This window comes from Drosophila tropicalis, unplaced genomic scaffold, assembly GCF_018151085.1.
Source record: "Drosophila tropicalis isolate 14030-0801.00 unplaced genomic scaffold, ASM1815108v1 contig_393, whole genome shotgun sequence".
Classification (NCBI taxonomy): domain Eukaryota; kingdom Metazoa; phylum Arthropoda; class Insecta; order Diptera; family Drosophilidae; genus Drosophila; species Drosophila tropicalis.
This window is the reverse complement of record NW_027172855.1, coordinates 291,332-313,709: the sequence shown is the minus strand read 5'-3', so window position 1 is coordinate 313,709 and position 22,378 is coordinate 291,332. Positions and strand designations below refer to the sequence as shown.

The 22,378-nt window shown below is 32.3% G+C and overlaps 2 protein-coding genes and 1 pseudogene across 2 annotated transcripts; 2 read left to right on the top strand and 1 right to left on the bottom strand.

Moving 5' to 3' along the window:
- Positions 1 to 2,058: 2,058 nt before the first annotated feature.
- Positions 2,059 to 5,995, top strand: LOC137572976 (UDP-glucuronosyltransferase 1A1-like; annotated as a pseudogene).
- Positions 5,996 to 10,843: 4,848 nt separating this feature from the next.
- On the top strand, positions 10,844 to 12,948 carry ppk17 (pickpocket 17). Its single transcript, XM_068284838.1, has 8 exons — positions 10,844 to 11,077; positions 11,138 to 11,291; positions 11,472 to 11,678; positions 11,739 to 11,887; positions 11,946 to 12,076; positions 12,391 to 12,541; positions 12,605 to 12,718; positions 12,781 to 12,948. The coding sequence occupies exons 1-8, from the start codon at positions 10,844 to 10,846 to the stop codon at positions 12,946 to 12,948; spliced, it is 1,308 nt and encodes a 435-aa protein (XP_068140939.1).
- A 58-nt stretch (positions 12,949 to 13,006) lies between these two features.
- Positions 13,007 to 16,875, bottom strand: yellow-b (L-dopachrome tautomerase yellow-b). Its single transcript, XM_068284963.1, has 3 exons — positions 16,848 to 16,875; positions 15,516 to 15,782; positions 13,007 to 14,110 (listed from the first exon to the last, which is right to left on the bottom strand). Exons 2-3 carry the CDS (start codon positions 15,778 to 15,780, stop codon positions 13,032 to 13,034), a joined length of 1,344 nt encoding a protein of 447 aa, XP_068141064.1. The 5' UTR covers positions 15,781 to 15,782; positions 16,848 to 16,875; the 3' UTR covers positions 13,007 to 13,031.
- Between the last annotated feature and the right edge of the window lie 5,503 nt (positions 16,876 to 22,378).

Below are 22,378 nucleotides of genomic sequence, written 5' to 3'. Positions count from 1 at the left end.
TGAACAATAACTAGTGTTATGAACTAAAATCTTATTGTTAGACTAAAATCATTAGGACTCGGTAATTCAACCTTGCCAAGTCTAATTTCATTTAACGAATAGTTCAATTTTATAGACACAAAAATGTTGAGAACGTTTTATGAAAATAAACAAAGATATTATTCGAATGGCTAAACAATAAATATTAAATTAATAGTTGATCAATTAAATGCACGGATAAATATTATAATTATTTCTATTATCTGGGAAATATCTATACATCTATATATTTTTTCGATTTCTAATTTATTTATCAACAAATAAAACATTTAATTTTTACTTTTATTATCAAAATGAAAAATAAGAATTATTTATCAAACAATTTATAATTAAAAAAGGTTCATGGGTTAACTAAAATAATAAATTATTTAGATAGTTTTTTTTTTAATATACCTGTCGTTAAAAAATAAAATTCGATTGAAATTCTTCTAAATAAATAAGTTTCCCATAACATATTAAGAAGAATAATTTTTGTTTTTTACAACATTGTAACCCTGAAATTTTTAAACAAGTACGCTATCCCAATCCAATATCGCCAAAAAAAATAAATAGAAAAATCTACATCAAAATGGTACACAAAATATTTTAAAAACGGCAACCGTGACCAAAATACATACATATTCTATAGATAACTCTCGTCTAAATGCATTGGAACATATCCAAATTGTCGATATATAAATATCCATCGTCAGGCTGTCGTCGGTCAACATCTTTGTGGTCGTGCACTCGCACACTCGTTCGCCCCTATGCCCCAACCCAGTTGCATGGCCATATATCCCATCCTTCCCATGTTTCCAACCCCCTTATGCGGCCCATTCAATTGATACCTGCCCCAGGTCTTCCCTGTTTCTTTCCCCAATCCGCTCAATGTATCACATCCGAAGAATTCTTTCTTGCATTGCAAATAATCATCTTTAAGGTATACGACTTGCTCCGACTCGTAAATAATGCTTAAAAATGACAAAATGAATGAATGCTTCCTGTATTACGTATGGGTTATGTAAGATTTTAATGGCAAAGGGGGGAGGCAGATCTTTGTGACACATCCAAAACAAATTCCTATCTCTTGCTCGGTATTAGATTGTGGTGAAAACAAAGAATAAGGAGGACTCCGACAAGTCCCCATATACATACGTAATTGACAATTAGAGCATCTGTTATAGGATAGTTCTGACATTGGAATGTCGGGGCACTTCTGCAATTTGATTGATCGTTTCTGTGGACCAAATTCTAAATATTTTTAAGGAAATCTTTGTGTGTTCTTAATCATTTTCGTTATTTAAAAATTTTCTATTGTAGAGTGCAGAGAACAATTTAGATCTTATCAAATTTAATTTAGTTTAAACTGTATTTCATTTGGATCTCCAATATCTAACTCCAGAGAATTCCTTTTTTTATTCTTAATTCTAAAACAGAACCTTTCTTGCTTTTATTCTTTTCCAAGTAGAGATTCAAGACAAAAGAATAAAACTCAGGTACCTATCGGCTCATCCCACGCTGAGTCGATTTAGTCTTATCAATTTGGTGTCTCAGTTTCAATGCCCTTTATTTATCAGGCATAAACCATTATCATGCCTTAAGTTTCGACAAAAGACTATTTGTTCAGATTAACCGACAAGCTATAAAGACCTACAAATACCCTTTTTAACGGTGTAGACTGAAATACAAATTATTCAAAAATATTAAATAGGCCTTTTATATATTCTTAAAATATTTAAAATTTCATGATAAAATGCTGTTACTACAAAAAAAGTTCAAGAAAGGGTATTCGTCAACGGAATCTACCGACTAAACGCCGAAAAGATCATTGATAAGAAGCCAGTTATATATAAGGTGCATAGATTTTCCATGTCAAATAGTTTCAATTTCAACACTCACTTGAGAAGTTGTGTAAAAATGTGTTTAAAGTTTCGTTTTGTGATATTATTGCTGCTAGCAAGTTTCTTGTTGTCACCCTCGAATGGGGCCAACATTCTGGGTCTATACAGTGGACACAGTCCATCACATTTGATTTTGCATATGTCGGCGGCCAAGGCTCTGGCCGAAGCTGGCCACAATGTGACAGTGGTTTCCATGATGGAACCCAAAGTGAGGTGCAAGGACATACATCTGATTGTTATCCCAGTTTCTGACGAACAAGAACTTTTGATGGAAAGCAAAATGAAGCAAATTGCGATGAAAAAGAATACTCTATTTGATACTTTTCATCAACTGAGGAATGAAATGAAAGTGATGGTTGATACTCAATATGAACTGCTCTCTCATCCGAAGTTTCAACAGATATACGAGACAAAATTTGATCTCATGATCTTGGGTTGGTTTGTCAATGATTTCCAATTGGGTGTGGCAGCAAAGTTAAAGGTGCCAGTTATTGTAGACTGGGTGATGGGACCAACTCCGGGAACTGATGAACTGGTGGGAAATCCAGCTGAAATATCCTATGTACCTACTATGATGAATCCGGTTTCGAAAAGCAAAGTAATGGGCTTTGGCAAAAGATTAAGCAATTTAGCTACGCATTTTGTTTATATATATTTAAACGGACTCTTTGATAGACGTTTCAATGAATACTATTACGAGCACTTTGGAATGAAGAACAATTTGCCCACACTTAAGCAATTGAAACAAAATGTATCACTTCTCTTTGTCAACTGTCATCTGATAAGTGAAGGGCCAATAAGGCCTTTGGTGCCAGCAATCATTCAGATCGGAGGAATACAAATAAAGGATACACCCGATCCACTACCCAATGATATTGAAGAGTTTCTTTCAAGCTCTAAGCATGGTGCTATATTTCTTTCCTTGGGTTCCAATATCAAGAGTTCTTCGGTAAAACCAGAATTAATCAAAATTATATACAAAGTTTTATCAACTATGAAACAAAATGTCATATGGAAATGGGAAGATCTTGATAATTTACCAGGCAACTCAACAAATATTCTCTTTAAGAAATGGTTGCCGCAGAATGATATCTTGGCGCATCCCAAGATGAAACTTTTCATTACCCACGCAGGCAAAGGCAGCATCACAGAAGCCCAATATCATGCCGTTCCTATGGTAGCTCTACCAGTTTTTGCAGATCAACCAAGTAATGCTGAAAAAATGCAAAACTCTGGCTATGGATTGAGCTTAGACCTTTTGACATTGACTGAGGATACGTTTGAAGCTGCTCTTCGCGAAGTTTTGGAGAATAAGAAATATTCCACCGCAATTGGACAATTTTCCACCCTCTATAGAGATAGACCTCTAACTGCCCGTCAGGAGGTTGTCTACTGGACTGAATATATCTTACGCCATAAAGGGGCGCCACATTTACAAAGTCCTTTGGTTCATATGGACACTATAGCTGCCCATAATTTGGACGTTTATGCTCTGCTGATAGTGATTTTGACCATAACTTTGTTAATGACTCGCTTTTTGCTCAAATATTTTGTACATAAAGTCTTCAGCAGAGGTGAATTAAAAGCCAAAGATACTAAAAAGTTAAAATGACTATAAATAATAAGTTTTAACCAGAAAAAAACCATTAAGCCTTTTTGTTTTATTGTTTTGAATTCGAGCACAACCTGAATAGAACACTTTTCTTTATTCTCTTTTTTCTGTTTTCTATTGTAAGATATCAGTTGACCGATTTGTAAAAAGTTAACATTCTTAACTAATTTTGTCTGAACGTGAAAAAAAGCATTATTAACATCTTAGTGATATGAAGCCGATAAGAACATATCTAAGTGTTAGCATTCGTTTTTATGATTCGTCTAGGAACTTAGTAGACAACGTATGAGCAATATGCTTATCACTTTAAGTCTTTATCTTAACAAATTAAGAAACAAAAAAGAATTCCCTAAAATATACGATAACTTAACCGATTGGTATTTCATCTAAAAAATAGTTTTGGTAAACTTAAATTTACGTAAACTTTCCATAATAGAAGTAGTGTTAATTTAGTATCTACTTTGAAGTTACTAAAGAGCCATTTAATATTTATAAATACAAGGTATGGAGAGATTGATATAAGTATAAGTCCTGGGTCAACATACATAGTTTGACCATCTCATGACCTTTCATTTTATCAGTGGAAAAAAAAATTATGACACCAAAAATTTCCACAAAACTATCTTAGTTCTGATTAAACCACATCTGACAATAGATGGCTAAAGAAGTTGAAATACACTTTCGAGTAATATAAAAATATTTAAGGAGTTTATATCCACACATCTAACTAATTCACTTTTTTAAATGGTAAGGGTATTCGCTAAGAGATTATCCAATGAAAAACAGTCGAGAAGATTAATGATAAGAAGCTACATATAAGGTGCACAGTTTTCAGGTGTCAAATAGTTTATCTTCCAACACTCAAACGAGAAGTTCTGTAAGAATGTGGTTAAAGTTTTATAAAATCAGATTATGGCTGAATTTGCTACTGGCAACAATATTTTTATCAGTGTTTTCTGAAGGAGCAAACATTTTGGGTCTGTATAGTGGTTACACTCCATCCCACTTGATTTTGCATATGTCGGTGGCGAAGACTCTGGCTGAAGCCGGTCACAATGTGACAGTAGTTTCAATGCTGGAACCCAAAGTGAGGTGCAAGGATATACACCTGATTATTATTCCGGTTCCCGAAGAACAAGAACATATAATAGAGAATAAAATGAAGGAATACGCCACACAAGAAAATACAATATATGATGCTTTCGATCACTTATTGAATGATCTAAAAGTGATGATAGACTCGCAATCTGAACTGCTTTCTCATCCAAAATTCCAACAGGTATACCAAACAAAATTTGACTTAATGATTTTGGGTTGGTTTTTCAATGAGTTCCAACTGGGTGTGGCAGCCAAATTAAAGGTGCCAGTTATTGTGGATTCGGTGATGGGACCAACTGCGAGTACTTTTCAGCTAAGTATCCTATGTAGCCAACCCGTTGAATGCTGTTCAGAAAGATGAAGGCACGAGTTTTGGCAAAAGATTGAAAAATTATGCCACGAACTGGGTCTATGCAAATCTAATGAGGCAGTTTGATAAACGATACAATGAATTCTACAATGACCACTTTGGAAAGGAGAGAAACTTTCCCACTTTCAATCAAATGTGTCCCTTGTTTTTACAAGTTGTCATTTCATCAGCGAGGAACGAATACGACCTCTGGTGCCAGCCACTATTCAGATTGGTGGCATACAAATAAAGGATACCCCCGATCCGCTACCCAATGATATTGAAGAGTTTCTATCAAGCTCTAAACATGGTACTATATTGTTCTCAATGGGTACCAATATCAAAAGTTCTTCATTGAATCCAGAAGTTATTCAAAAAATATTCAATGTCTTATCCAAGCTGAAACAGAATGTGATATGGAAATGGGAGGATTTTGAAAAATTACCTGGGAAGTCACCGAATATCTTATACAGGAAATGGCTACCACAGGCCGATATTTTGGCCCATACTAAGACGAAGCTGTTCATCACCCACGCAGGAAAAGGAGGCATAACAGAAGCCCAATATCATGGTGTACCCATGGTGGCTTTACCAGTTTTTGTTGATCAACCAAGTAATGCTGAAAAAATGCAAAACTCTGGCTATGGATTAAGCTTAGATCTTTTGACACTAACTGAGGAGACGTTTGAAGCTGCTCTTCGTGAAGTCTTGGAGAATAAGCAATATGCCACGGCAATTGGACAATTTTCCACCCTCTATAAAGATAGACCTCTAACTGCCCGTCAGGAGGTTGTCTACTGGACTGAATATATCTTACGCCATAGAGGGGCGCCACATTTACAAAGTCCTTTGGTTCATATGGATACTATAGCTGCCTATAATCTCGACGTCTATGCCCTGCTGATAGTGATTTTGATCATAAGTTTGTTAATAACGCGATTGGTCGTTAAATTTGTACTACTTGGAGTCTACAAAAGATTTGAACTCTACTCCAATATTTCAAAAAAAGTTAAATAATACGAATTCGTTGCACTAAGTTTGCTCTTTTGTCTTCTACCTGCGATCACATCTTAGGAAAGAAGTCGATAAAAAATATCAATAAGTTGTTTAAAATTTTACCCTAACATTTTTCACTTTTTTTTACAAGTTATATTTTTTGAATATATGTAAAAAATAATTAAAAATAATTATTTGAATTTTTTTGTTGAATTTCAGGGTACTTTAAAAACAAATTCTTTTTTATGACATGTTAAATATTTTAGAAAATTTTCCTTGTCTATTAATCTGTTCAATTATCCAGAATTATCCATGTGTGTGGTCGAATTTGATTAATTGCTCTGGCTCAATTGAAAATCGCACACGCATAAGGAAAATCTGTGCTAGCGAAATGAAAATCCTCTCTCTCTCTCTCGCTCGCTCTCCACAAATGCCATCTATCGTTAATTAATTAGCCAATAAAACCGAATCATTTAGAATTAGTCATTGAAAAAGTGCTGCAAGAACACAAACAAAAATCAAGAAGAAATTATGCGAATGAAATTATTTTCGTTGAGCATTTTGTCAGCGATCTAAATTGACTGCAGACGGTGAAAAAGTGCAGCGGCCAGCAGCCAGTAGAAAAATGCAATGAAATCATAATCAAAGTCTATATAATGTCGAGACTATTATTAATGATGAGTGAAAATAAGAAATGAAAATGTTTCCACACTGCCACCTAGCCCCCGCTCTGCTGTGGGATGCCTCCATACCCTGCTTTTGCCACACTGTAAAAGGCATTGATTAATCATAAGCGAAATCAACGGCAAAGGTAAATACCGAAGTTTTTATACTCTTTCTAGCGAAATGAGAGTACTGACAATTGATAAAAGTTCGAATTTGACAAAAGCATTTGAGTCTCTGATTAAACTTTTCAAACGAAAACTAAAAATTGCTTGATTTACCTGAAGTTTTTTAAGTTTATAACAATCAAAATTAGACTATAAATATCTGATTAAAGATGCCCAGCTCTGTGAGGTTCCTTAAATATCATAATATAGCTATATCGTATTATGATTATTGTCAATTAAGCTTTAAGGACATTTCTACGTTTGGAACTTTAAGATGGGTTTTTAAATTTAATAAGTACATAGATAAAAAAGGAAGTTAAAGCTTCCACATTATCAATAATAAGATAAATAACAAATAAAATTTCTAACTAAAATAGGTCCAGATTGTGAGAAAACTAACAGTAAATTGACCAATATTCTAACTCAAGCTAAAATTTAAAAAATATATATATATAGTAAAATATTTAGCTATAATCATTGCAAACATTAAAAACAAATTGACCATTTGGCTAGAGTATTTAAATTGGAAAATCTAATGAAAAGCCATGATATGACTCAGTACACAAAGTAGAAATAAAGACAGATATAGAAAATTGTAAAAATAAAAAAATAAAAACAAAATTAAAAAATTTATGAGCTACAAGCTAAATATATTTTTAAAACATTTCTCATATCTACTCCTTCTGAATCAAGTGAAAATACATTATACATACATTCAAACCAACAACAAACAAACAAGAAAAACAAAAAAAAAAAAAAGGAAACTAAAAATGAGAAAATCAATAAAGAAAATTATGGGTCATAGCCTAGTCAAAGCCTAAGCATTGACTAGGTAAAAATGATCAGAGCGATTTCCAACAAGAAAATCTGCTCCCCTATATACTAACTTTTGAATACCTATACAATATACACTACAAATACAAATATCTAAGACCAACATTTGCGTTTAATATAGCCAGCGGCGCTGATATTCTAAATTTAAAACAAAAGCTATTCAGTTGCAAAGAAGTTCAACACGACAAAATAACAAAAACCAATGAAAACCAAAAGAAAATTTTCATTTAGCTCTGCAGTTTTTGTGTCTTTGTTTCCTTCACATTAAGACAGAGACAGACAAGTCAAGAAAGAGATAGTAATCGAGAGAAGGTGATAGAAAGATAAAGAGAGGGAGATGGATAGCTAAAAATTTACTAGATACACATACACACACAAACACATACACATACACAGATACAGGCAAAATGTTGCGTCCTATGAACGCATACGCCGTGTGGTCCGTGGTCAACATATACTAAACTAGTCGAGGGGAAATCATGCTATACTATTTGAAAAAAAAAAAATATATATATATATATATACATATATGAGAAAAGAAAACTTTTCATTTTCTTTGCTCGTGTTCGTCAGCACGTTGTGTGTGTTGTTGGTTGTTTTCAAATGTTTCAATTTGTCTATTTTTAGGTGGCAAAGTTTCTTTTTGTTTATTAGTTTTTTTTATTCTCCTTCTCTGTCTCTCTCACGCTCTATCTGAACTCAACTCTGCTTCTGCTTCTTAGTATGTATTTGGTATATAGAAATCATTAGATATATAGCACGATTTTCGACTGATGTTTCTCTATTCTATTCGGTTCTGCTCTGATTTGAACGTCACATCTAAGGAATGCTTCTATTTTACTGCTGGATTTGTTTTTGTTTTCGTTGAAAATAAAAGCTTCTTCTCATTATAATACATACAGAATAGTATAATCCATTTATCTAGGTGTTCTTTTTTGTACCTACATATGTATATATCTATATGTATATGTAGTATATATAGATATTGTTTAAATGTCTGTAAGGTCAAGTGAAGACAGCCGACAGCTAAAGGTGTTATAACTTGTACAAGATTTTATGTAAGCGAAAAGAGAAAGAGAAAAAACTATCATGAAAGCAAACTATAACCAGATTGTCTCGGAAGAGATAAGAGTTTCAGGAATCAGTTTGATATATGTATATTGAAATTAAATATTAGGTTTCTAATGACAAGTAGAGAATATTTGGATGGATACCAAACCAACATACATTTATCATCTCCAGTGCCGCATTAGCCATATTGCAGGTTTGCTACGGACCCCCGCCTTTAGAGGCCCCCTTTTTCACAGCGCTCTCAAAAGATTTTAGATCACTGAATGGTTAATTCGTAATTCATTAATTTAGCCAAATACAGTCTAAGAAAAACAGTCGAATTGACTAAAATTTAATTCAACTCCTAAACTTGCGAATCTCTAACTTAACCAAATTTTAACAGATTTTCGAAAGCGATATGTCATGCTGTCGCGATTTTTTTGAAGCTCTCTTTTTAAGAGACAATAAGAGCTCTATTTTTTGAGTATTTAAATAATTCTTATCTTTATTTTATAGTTAGTATAATGTCTTTTTATCTGCATTAATATATCAAGCACTGTAAATTGATCAAATTTGCTAAAAAAATTGCAACCGAATAGGAATTTAAAAAAAAAATAAATTTCGATTTAACTAAAATAGAATTTTTTGAAATCGGTTAGAAGTCAAAAAAAAACGAGAAACACGAATTCATGTTTTAAATTATAAAAAAAAAAATTTTTTTAAATATTGTTTTAACTTAACAATCTGTTACAACATTTTTTAGCGAATCGTTTTTGACCAATTTTCATTCATTTTCCATCTTTTACGTCACCCACTTCACCTGCCATTTAAACCAGAGACGGACAGGTGATTCCACCCCCTTTTTTATTATTACCTTTGACACAGATTGATCATAAAAAAAATAAAAAATGTAGAAAAAAAACCATGGAAAATGATATTCTTATTTTTACCATGACTAAACCTAAGATTTTTGCTTTTTTTGATTACCACAGGACCTGGAGGCTTAGTCCGGCAAAACTTTTACCAATTATGTGATTTATTGATACATATTTGAATTGTGTTTAGAACCACTAAGTTTTGGAAATAATATAATACTTGCGGTAACCAAGGGAATTGTTTTGTTTCTTTATATTCAAGGACATTTTTTTTTTTTTTTTTTTGAGGCTTTGAATGCCTCGGTTGTTTATGCTGGACAATAAGACGAATCCTTCATGTGATCGCAAATTCTTTCTCTGCCTGTTATATATATTTTAACTTTTAAGCATTCATGTATTTAGAAAATATTGTCATAAAATTATTGCTTAACAAATAAATTATATAAAAAAATTTATTGAATAAGTGAAAGTTTTTAAAATTTTTATTGAATTTAGGTTCCCAAAATCAAGTTTTGAGTCCTGATAGGCACCATCTTCGATGAAAGAAAGTGTTGACAAAACTTCGCCAAGGCTCAAATTTTAAGAATAAACAGCTTTAAAAATATATATAATAAAAAAATCCTCTGATAAATATTAATGACGTTCTTCGTATTTGAAGCCCACAAATCTAAAGAAGACAATTGTCTCTGTCACTTAATTCTATATAAACGAAAGAGCATAAACAATTCTTTATTACTTTGTGCATTTAAGTTGACGAATTAGTGGAATTTGCCACACTTTTTGCACATGCAGAAACATTACTAAAATAAACACATAAAACCATAAAATGCCTACCAAAAATGTGCGGTGATTTGAGCTGCAGATATCAGATGAATAACTTTGTCCCATTTTTTGTTTTTTGTTTTTTTTTTTTTTTTTTTTTTTTTGGTTTTGTTTTGTCTCTGTATCTTCTGCTCGCTCGCCCATAAACAATTATAAACAACATGTTTTGGTAATGTTACGGTTAAACCTTTCAGTACCACAAACAAGAACAACAAATCCAAAAGCCTGAACAATACATAGATACGTGTACACACTAATAATAAACGTGCCTCGCCGATTTGGGGGGAACTTTATCGCATCCACCATGGGGCATAAATCAATATTAACAGTATTTATCTTGACCGGCTGTGAGAATTTTTGCAGGTTGTCCCCAACGATATTGCAAAATGTCCATGACAGCAAGGCAATGACATTCACTTGAGTTTCACTTTTACTCGACGAACGGGCAAAACAACAATATGGGTTATTGGACAGATCTAAAGGCCTGGCTGCTACGCGATCCTGCCAAATTAATACGTTACCTGGTTCTATTTGTTTGCTGCATTGTGGTGATTGTTCAGTTATACGAATGTTTTGCAAAATTATGTGATCCTCCGATATCAACGCATTCGTATTATAATTTAAATGAAACCATTGAAATGCCAGCTATAACAATATGTCGTGAACCACCATATCGAGAGGATGTTTTAACTGTAGGTTTTTTTGAAAGTCATTCGAAGAAGTGAATATTTTGAGACAATTGTTTCTTTTAGAATCTCTCTCAAAACTATTGCCCACATCCGAAATATGCCACCTGCTGGATGGATTTTCCTTTTGGCGAAATCCCACTAGATGAATTCTTCGAGAATGGCACCTACAGTGAAAAGGAAACTTTTTATTCGCCTGGGTTGGATGGCAGTTCTGATAGTGAGTAAAGTTAACAAAAAAAGAAGACCTATAACAGGTTAAGTAAATGAAAAAGAGAGCCCGAAAATACGTAAAAGTTTTGCAATGAAAAGAAAAATTGGGCAAAAGGGCACAATTTTCCGGGTCACTGTTCACCATTTTCGTATACCAACTTTTCATCTCATCTATTCATTTCATTAGATCTAGAAATCGATAGCAGTCTACACTTCTATTCGGGTCGTTGTTACACTGTTCGACCCAAGAAACTGATGAAAAGGGTTTCCAGAGCCGTGGGTTATTCACTGACTTTGGATCACACCCCTTCGACAACGTCCACAAGTAATGCGGATACAAGTACCGGAGCAGGTTGGCATGTTTTTATACATGACAAACGTGAAAATTTCACAGGTGAGTATAAGAAAGACTGACAAAACTTTTTCATAATTCTTTGATAAATATTACGTTTAGAGATTAACATGAAGGGCTCCGGTCGAGTGGAATATGTTTTTGTCAATGTCAATGAAGAAATTGAGATTAAATTGCAAAGTCAATATTTTTCTAATGTTGAAACTAAAGATGATCCTTGTTCCGATGACGAGAACTATAGTGATTTGAAAGTAAGTTTTTTTACTCAAAAAAAAAGTTTTTATTTTAAAAACCTTTTCTGCCTTTTAGTGTGGTGAAATTTGCATTTGGCAGGATTTGGCAGATGAAACTAATTGTACGGGTCCCTGGATGAACGAGATAGTACATCAACCCTGCAATGACTCCACTTCAATGCGAAAACTTATATCGGACTACAAAGCGTAAGAATTGGAATTTTTAAAAACTTTAACCTTGGTATTAATATAAGTACTTATATTTAGCAGTTGACTAGTTAAATTTAAGAGAGCAGAAAAAAAAAAATATAATAAAAAAAAATGTAGAAGGAATGTGGATAATTAATAGTAATTTTTTTGTGTAATCTGTCTAATATTTCTATATAACACTTTCCTCTCACAATTTGAAATTTATAAAATTCATCTTGGGTCAATGGCTCCTAAAAGTATGCCAAGTATTTTTTAAGCTTAAGCCCTCTAATGATAGTTTTCAAATGCTTTGTTTTATTTTCTTATTTAAGTGTTTACGAAAGTGAAGACGATTTCGATTGTGATTGCTTGCAGCCTTGCCGAAGTCGCATATATACGACTTATATACAAAATCGGAAAACTTTTACGCAGCCTGAACCACGCAGCTTAATATATATATACTATACGACAAAATTGATTTCGGTATGAATGAAACGGAGCAAATTTTATTGAAAAAATATTTGTAATCCCCATTTGTTTTAGCAGATGATCGAGGAACGTGTTTCATATGATACTACACAGTTTATAGCCGATATAGGTGGATCTTTAGGATTTCTATTGGGTATATCTGTATTGGGTTTAATTGGCATACTCGAGCATGTAAGTTTCCAAATCTTTTCATTCAAGAAAAGTTAATTAATTGATTGCTTATTCTTCATTAGATGACTTTGTTTTTCTGTGGCGGCTTCATCAAGCGCATGCAAATCCAATACGAGAAACGCAAACGCGAGGATCCAACCTCAGTGGATGACCAATCACAGGCTAGCGATGAGACCATTGATATAGCCACCGTTTATAAGACCGAGATCAAAGACCTACCGAAATATTAACCAAAGATAAGACCAAGCTGGCTTGGCTGAATATTATACAAATTCTAAATATTTACAATTTAATCAAAAAAAGAAAATACGATTTATAATACAAAACTTAAGACTAATAGAATCAATAGTGAACTTATTGTTTCTGCTGCTGCACCTGAAGTTGTCTTTGTATTTAGAATATCATCCAGACGATTAATAATATCTGGTATAATTTTTCTTGTACTCGAACAACCTGTATCGGCTATAGCTTCTTCGACAGATGCCTTAAAGATGCGGAAGTTAATGGAACCTGGATAGAGTTCATCATAGATATAGCTCTGCAATTGATTTGATAGGACCCAGAGACGCTGTTCCTGATCAACTTTAATATCACTGGGGAATATCAACTTGTCATTGCTGACAAAGACACGGCTTTGGGCATTATGATTATATTCCGTATTTGAGGTCTTCCAGCAAGCCACTTCATTCAGATTGGGTAAACTATAGAATAATACGCCAGACTCTTGATCTAAGAACTCAGCTCCCGCTTGAGTATTGACACCACGAGATCCGAGGACTTTAAATTCTCTATAAATATCCATGGATGTGGCCAACGTTTTATTCCTCAGCACAGAAGTATTCACCGAAAATTCCATGGTAGAGCACAATGGATGGAAGTAGAGGGTGGAGAAGCCATTGGGTTCCGCTTTCGAAAGAGCCAGACCATAGAGACCATCATCCCATTGGAATTCAATGCCATTGATGCTAAAGTTTCCTGCCATGGGATCGGGATGGAAGTAATGATGATGCACTCGCCATGATTCATGCTGACGCCATGAGTAAACTACGAGACCGGGACTACCCAAATCTCCAGCATAGGCATAGGTATTTTCACAGTCAGCATCCTCGACAGCCAAATTGGCAAAGAAAGAACCCTGTTTCACCTGCGAATCCGGCAGAATTTGACGACGCAAGAGATTATCATTATGCAAGTCGTAGACCAACAATTGTGCAGTTCCATACAACTTGGATTGCTCTAGAACGCCTGCAATTCGTGAGTCCAATACCCAAAGTCGTCCACAGCGATCGGCACGAATGCGAAAAGGTGACACCAGCTCTGGTTCTGGTTCCAAAAGGCTGTGTGCCTCCCAGCTGGGAAAGGGTGTCAGGGCGGGCATATTTGTCGAGTTATCTGGAAATATTCGAAAAGATGTTAATTAGCAACAAACAAATCAAATGACAAATGAAAATTTGAGTGACTATGTCTGAGTCATCATACATACGCCATATTGACACCTTGTTCAAGACTGGTTAATTGAATGTTTCCCCATAAACGGAGCTCAATTAGCCAAACAACTGTGCCAGGTACCTGAGTTTGAATGTAAATGTTTGTAAATTGAACTCTATATGGAGTATATATTTAAGTAGCATGAACAATTAGTCCAAATGTGCACAGTGAAAAATGGCATTCAAGTATAAAGTTTTCGGACTAAAAGTTCTGAATCTCTTAGAGCCTGCAACATTCAATTTGATTTCTCAAAATGTTCTTTTATTTGATACATAAGTGAAAGATTTTTCTTCTGCTTTGAAAGGAAGAAAAGGAGTTTTTGTACTTCGTTCTTATACTCAAAAGAAGATTGAGACTGAAGTCTAAGTCTAAGTCCAAGTATAGAGTTTTATAATCAATGTTTATAATCAATTTTGAATAGTCAATTTCCACTATCCTTTTTAATTAGAATACATCATCTTCAAAATATTTAAAATACTTTCAAAAGCATTTGCCAATCTATTAAAATGTATTTGGATTTTATAAATTTATTTAACTAATTTAAACATAATTTGTTTTATAAAACCAAAATGTTTAAAAGAAATGTTTTTTAGAATTTGTAGTTGTATGGAGAAATCAAATATATTGCCATGATATATTTTTATATATAGTATTGGCTATTTGATAAACATATTTCGCCAGGCCGACAAAAAGAAAACGCACCTCTCACTAATTAGAATCTAAAAATACTTTTCAAGCAACAAACTAAAAAAGAAACGATTGTATAAAAACTTATACATATAGACATGAATATCGTGTTATTGTAGTCCTATACCCTATACAGAAATAGGAGAGTAAGGAATGATATATACATATAAGTGTTAAAGCTGGCATAAATCAATTCAAATAACAATCTATCAGAAATTGAAAAAATATTTAAAAAAGTCAAATTAAATTTAATTTAATTGATAATCCAATTTCATGGTCTCTTGTAGAGGGTATATCAAAGGTTTATGCCATATGTAGATTAGTTTGAATTTGAACTTTTCAATCGGCTCCCATAATGGTCACACTCAACTTGTGTTAATGAAGCCAAGGGGAAGTGTGGGCCGAGACAGGCCAGGAAGTTATTTGAATTGTTTAGACTGTTGGCCATAAAATGAGCCCAAGTGCTGATCAAATCTAGCCATAAATTCTACCTGCCTGCAATCCAGACAATGCAAATTGTCTGTGAGAGATTTTTACAGAGCAATTCTTTGTGCAATTGCAACTGAAGACCGAACACACAATCAGCAATTAAATTCAAATGCAACTCATTTTATGTACTCACCATTAAGATCAAGGTAGGCCAATGTGGCTGGCACACCATCACGCCATCTGGGCAATGTTAGAAACAAACGATGACGATAGATTTCCATGCCAAATGGTAGAACATTAGCCGGTTTGAATGCTCCCTTCTCGATGGCTGACCAACGCTGCTCGGCATTGGGATATTTAAAGTCTATTTCACGCCATTCATAGGCCAATTGCAGATTGTCCTTTGCCAGGGTTGACGCCACCAGCAGGATTAAGCCAACAAAACTAGTCGATAACATGGCTAAAACATAAACAAGAACGATTCAAATTAACATCATATTTCCTCTCTTACTGCCTCTGTCATTCTTATATATTCAGTAATTTGAAAGTAGTGTAGCCTTCGTTGTCTGTGTTTTGGCCAACAAATTCTTATATAAAAGCCGCTAAAAACTTGTTCCGTTGCCAAGCCCCAAAAACAACAAAAACCAAAGAAAAATAAACACTACCTAAGCGTGGCTCTTTTATACTTGGTTATCTAACCAACTAGATCAAAACATGTCTGCATAGTAGGTGAAATCAAAAGTTCAAATACTTGAAAAACTTAAAAAGGGATCGGACTTTTAGGAGAATATTGAAACATTTATGTCTAAAAATCTTAACTTTAAATGGAAATGATGTTCTAATATTTTAATATTTCATTCAAACGAAGCTACTTAAAATTTAATGAAAGGTGCTAGAGGGCGTATGAGTAATTTTTTAAGTTATAGTTAGGCCTCCTCTTTCCGTTTACATGTTCCACATTAATTTTTTGGTTTTTTACATTTCACATATTCAATATACGTAGATGACCCTCAATCAACAATCTCATCAAGCCGTTTCGGTCGCAGTCTTTCAATTCAGTCACTTGACCTCATCTCTTGAATTGAAACTTACACAAGCCGTTCTTTGGCTCGTCATCGTCAGCAACGTTATAATTATCATTAACCTAATACTCATTAACACCGTAATCACAATTAACATTGACCATTAGGTATTTAAATAAACAATTTTTTTCGGACCTGTCAGCCCGTCGAATTCCTATGATGTGAATGTGTACTGTAGTTTGTATGTCTTTTATTTACGATCTTAACCACTTTGTTTTATGGCCTGAATCACTGTGTCTCAAATACATTTGGCTTAACAAGTTTTTCGCATTTTTTTTTTGTGTCAGTTGATGAAATGACAAACAAGTGACACAGTTGTTTTCCAATTAAAAGCAAAGCTTGGCAAAGGGTTTCGGTTAGGTTTAGTTGGCCAAATGTGTCACAGTTTAACTTAAAAACTTGATATACTTATATATATTTCTTATTTTAGATATAATATTCACCTTAACTGAAATCGTCAACACACAACCGTCTTGTTCGAAGCCCGAAATGAAACTAAAAGTTAGCTCAGTGGACACTTTGAGAAGGAGAAACGAAATAAAAAACAAGTTATCGCCTCAGCTCTGGAGTTGGCTTCATTGAGCATTGTTTGTGGTTGTAATCGCTCGCACAGTTCCACTGAACTTGAATTAGTCAATGTTTCAGAGACACGCTTCAAACAGAAATTCAATTAAAAGACTAAATATCTGACATATTTGATGATGGAGCTAAACTCCCACGGCATTTAGCATATAATCTCGAAACAAATTTTTGCATTAGGGACAAGCCCCTGAAAATACTCCCACAAAGCTTAGGGTTAAGTAGGCCTAGATATGGATACCCCGACCCACTTATTAAATACAATTTTATATCTAAACAGTGATTATAATGACTTGGGATATGACAGTCTCTCTTTATCTGCACTCTCTCGCTGTCTCTCTCTCTCTCTCTCTCTCTCTTTCTGAATGGGGCTAGCCCCATGAGTCAGACAGAGCTGTGTCATATTCTCTTTTCGGGGGCTTTCATAGGAGATTTGATTAACTGATTCAGCAGTGGCCAGAATTATTAACGAAAAGTCTGGATAAAAAATTTGGAAAAACCAATTAAATTTATATTCCTTAATTGTTTTTATTATTCGACTTGCCAGTATTTTTGATGAGAAGTTTTTATCTGTTAAACATTCTACTCATTAATTTATTTATTAATTTATGTAAGTTGGAATATATAAATATTTAATTTATGAACGTGATATTCTAAAATATAAAGTAATTTACTAGATATTGGTGCTTAAAGATGATATTTTAATTCGGGAGATAATTTTATTTAAAAATCGAATTTCAAGAATCTCTAAAATTAATTTTTTTTAATACTAATCTTTTCATAATATAAATAAAATTCGGTGTGACCGATTTACCTTTTTATGAATTTAAACTTGAGTAATTAAATCAAAAGCAATCTGTTAAAAAAGTCACTTTGCTCACTGTTCGATTTTACTTTTGGTCCGTTGTTTTATTCATCCGAATTTATGATGGAAAACTTAAACAAAAAATTATTTGATCAGGAATGTTTTATTTTCTACGTTTTCTTTATCCGACAGGAAGCTTTCAGCTAATTCTAGAAAAAATATAATAATTTTTTTATTTAAATTTTAAAATTGAAAATGAGAGTTTGCATAGATTTCAAATATGTACCTATATTGAAATAGTTTTAGTAAATTTATTCACTTATAATTAAACTTAATCGATCACTGCATATTTTTTCTGGAATAATGTTATATTATATACGTCATATAGTTAAATATTTTGTAGGCACTGTATCAATCGTAGATTGAAATACCCCCTGGACTCCGCCCTCCTGTATCTTTAAGGATTTATTTTCAATTCATTTTTTAAATTTTTTACTTACTTTTTTCATTTAAAGCCAATAATTTAAAGAGCTGTTTGTTTTTGTTGTTGTATTTATTAAAATTCAATAAATTAATTTAAAAATAATAGAACAATGAAAACATTAAACTAGAAATATTATATGATTAGAAATTTGTTGTTGTTGTTGTTTTTGTTTTGCCTTCATTTATGTTTTGTGTTTAAAAACAAATTGTTTAAACAATTGCTTATAACGTTGCTCATGTTGCTGTTGCTATTTGTTGTGTGTATTTGTTGATTGTTTTTTCGTTTTTGTTTTTTTTTTTTCTGGTAAAAACATTTTTCGTACAAAGGCTAAATTTAATTTTTCCGTTCATTGTTTTTTTTTTACTTTGCTTTACAACATTAAACATTTTGTATATTTTTGTTTTTGTTTTTTGATTTTATGCATTTGCACTAATTATTATAAATATAAAGTATGTATTAGCTAAGTTAATTTGTGTAGATTAATTGTTAAGAGAAATAAATGTTTTTGAAGCTTTTTTTTTATATATAAATCTTTTTTAAATGCAACAAAAATGTTTATTTAAAGCTTGTGGATAAGAAGAAGAAGAAGACGAAAAACTAAAAGTTAAATAGTTAAAATAGTTAAACCTTTTTTGTTTTTGTTTGCTGCTCTTTCCATTTAGTGGGGAAAATTTCAAATGTCTTTGGTAAAAACTGAGGAAAAAACACCTTGCAGAACCAGGAAGAAAATTTCCCCACCAACAAGAAGAAAGAAAATCGTGACAGGCTAAGTATAAGCATATTAAATTAACATTAACAAAAATAGTTAAACAAATATTTATATATATATTGACTTTGTTGTTGTTGTTGTTGTTGATTGTTACTTTGACAAGTCAAGAAAATGGAGACATAATTTATGTGGTTGTTGGTTGCCTCCATTGGTTATTTTATCGTGTGTGGTGTGTGCTTGTATGTGTGTGTGTGTGTTTTATAAATTGGGATTTGGTATAGAAAAAAAGAAGAATATATTTATAATCATTTCAATATAAATAGCAAGACAAGGACCGAAAAATCCAACAGTTAATAGAAATTAACTGTGATGTGCCTTTTATTTAAAATCAATTTTTGATCTTGGCACTTCGCCTGCATTCCCCCCTAAACTGATGTACTCAAGGCATACTCTTTCACAGGGCATGCAAAATATATAGAATATATATATATATAGATATATAAGTTTGTAAGTAATTAGGTCAAGTAAGAGGAATCAAATACTATATAGATAGTTGTGAAAGGGAATGCAGGGAACTTTTCGCTCAGCAAAATTAATGTGACACGATTTCACTTGATTCGCACTCTGTAAGTAGACATTTACATGGGGTCAGGGATCTGAGGTGTGGTAAATCGGTTTAGTATTACTATATATTTATGTATATATATATATATATGTGTGTGTATGCATATTTGTATGTATGTAGGTATATCAAAAGTCTACTTTTTGTCGGGTTTGGTACTCAAGCTACTATCGTGTCGCCCAGCGCAAAGACAGACATATATTTATATAGAATTTATTTTGGTGACTTGTTGTTGTTGTTGTTGTGGTTTGTTTTGTTTTAGCGGTGATATAATTTTTGATTTTCGATTTGGACATAACGTAAACACCTAAAGCTCCAACGAGTAGTGAGCAGAGAACATAAACAAAAACAAAAAACCAAATTTCAAATCAATGAATCAAATAATGCGTGCATGTACGATAATCAAGTTTAAACATAAAGAGATAGATATCAAATGATCACCACCATATCACACATTATATATATAGGATATAGACTGAATACTACATTTAGAAAATGAATTAATCGAAGAAAAGTGCCAAGCGGTTCAGTTTATGAAATTTCCTTAAACTTTTATAGCTAAAATTTAGTTTGAAATCAAAAAATTTGTTACAGACGAATAACTTTAATCTTGTTGAACATTATTCAGTTACAAGTATTATTAAATTGAAACAAAAATTCATTTAAATTAGTATTTTTGAGAGAAGAAATATGTACTTCCAAGTAATATATGTTATTCAAACTTGGGAAAGCAAATTAATATAAACTTATTATGATTTAAATTCTTATTTCTTAATGAATAAATGAGCAAATATTTCGTCAAAAACCCTTTATAAGTTTTTTTTATGAGTATTTCCAATCTATTTGTAACCAATTTGGGTAACTAAATGTTTCAAATTTAAAAAATATTTCTTTTTTACGATTTTTGTAAGAACATTTCCAGAATTTTTAACTCAAGACAAAAATTTCATAATTATTACCATTTAAATTCATTAAAATTCGTTTCATTGCAAAATTTTTGTTATATATTTCTGAACCGTTTGACATATTCAAAGAAATTGAAAAAATAAACAATACAAAGTATGAAAAGAATTCTGCCAAAAATATTAGTATTTACATCCCATGTCTTGTCGTCTTAAATAGAATACAAAATTATTAAAGAGATAGATTAGAGTTTGCATGAATTTTAATAATACAATATAAAGAGAATGTATGCGTGTGTTTGTGTGTGTGAGTTGTGAATGTAGGTAAATGTGAATGTTTAACAATTTGTAAACTGTCACCAAAATTTTAGACAAATATTCTTAGAGTAGGGTGTCTTGTCTGTTTTGCATTGAGGTACTTTCGTCTGAAGCATGCCGTTCTAACACCGTTTCCAAGTTATACTCAAAAACACCCAAAACAGCAAAATGGTTATTCGGGATGCTGGCATAATTGGAATTTCATACGGTGCGGCAAATTTGCCAGACTCAAAAGTCCAACATTAATTTTGCGCTAAACCAAACCAGAATTGATGGAGAAATTCCACTGGCTGGTTTTTTCACTTGTCAATTGCTTTAAAATATTACACAATATGTATTTTGTATACAGATCTAGTATTATTATAGATATAGATGGTTATATATTTATACATAGATGTTACTCAAACACGTTCAGGGTTTCTTATGGTTACTATTATTTGAAGGGGGTTAGTGAGTGCTTTTGTTCCTTTTGAAAACGTTATAATTTTTTGTTTTTTTTTTTTTTTTTGGTGCAAACATTTTTACTAGCCTAAGCTACACTGAGGGGAGAAGTGAGTTGTTTTTTTTTACTTTTTAAAGAGTATTTTTTTCTATTATTGATTGAAAGAAGTTCGTTCCATGCTGCTTTCATTTTGCCAATTCATTTTTTTTTTCACTACTTATACTAAAGAAGCTAAACAAAATATTCTATAAATGTTTATATATTTATTATAAAGATCATATTAACAAAAGCCTGAGAGCCTATTCATGATGGAGGAGTTGTACGAGTATTATTTACTATTTCTATTATTATTATAACTATTGTTTTTTTTTTTATTACTTTTGATCAACTTTTTATTTTGTGTACGGTTCAAAGAGGAAGCTAAAGTTTTCGGAAGATCGCTACGTTTTAACAATACTAAAATTGTTGATGCCTATTACATAAAGCAAGTGTGAAAATTTAAGAAAATTGTTCATAAAATGAAATTAAAAGGTTTTCTCTAAATGATTTTTAAAAAATTTCCTGTTTATTTCTTTCGAGGACCTTTACCTTCGTTAATTATAAATTGCCAACAAACAAACTTGTAATTTAAACATTTTAGTTTTAATAATAGAAATTCAAAATCGTAGACAATAATATTGAGAAAAAAAAAAAAAAAGATCTTTATAGCAATTAACATCAACAATTCTAGCAGACAACGATGAAAAGTATTTAGGATCAAGATCAAGATCAATTTGAAGTAGTATTAGGTTTATATAGGTATATATATATAGATATAAGCAGAATGTACTTACTAACAAAGTGTCGATTTGTAACTAGATGCGTGGGTGTATCGATTTCAGTTGACCGGGCTATACAAGAAACATCTATAGCTAATATAACAATTATTGTTCTGTTTTTTGTTTTTTTAGTAACCAACCATACCATAACCAAAAAATTACAAAAAAAAAAGAGGATAAGATGAATAAAATACCTGCTCGTATTGTGTGGATAAGATTGAAGATCCACAATTTCCATGAACGAACAAAACGGAAAAAAAAATAGATGAAAACTTACGGTTGCTTTCTGTCTCTC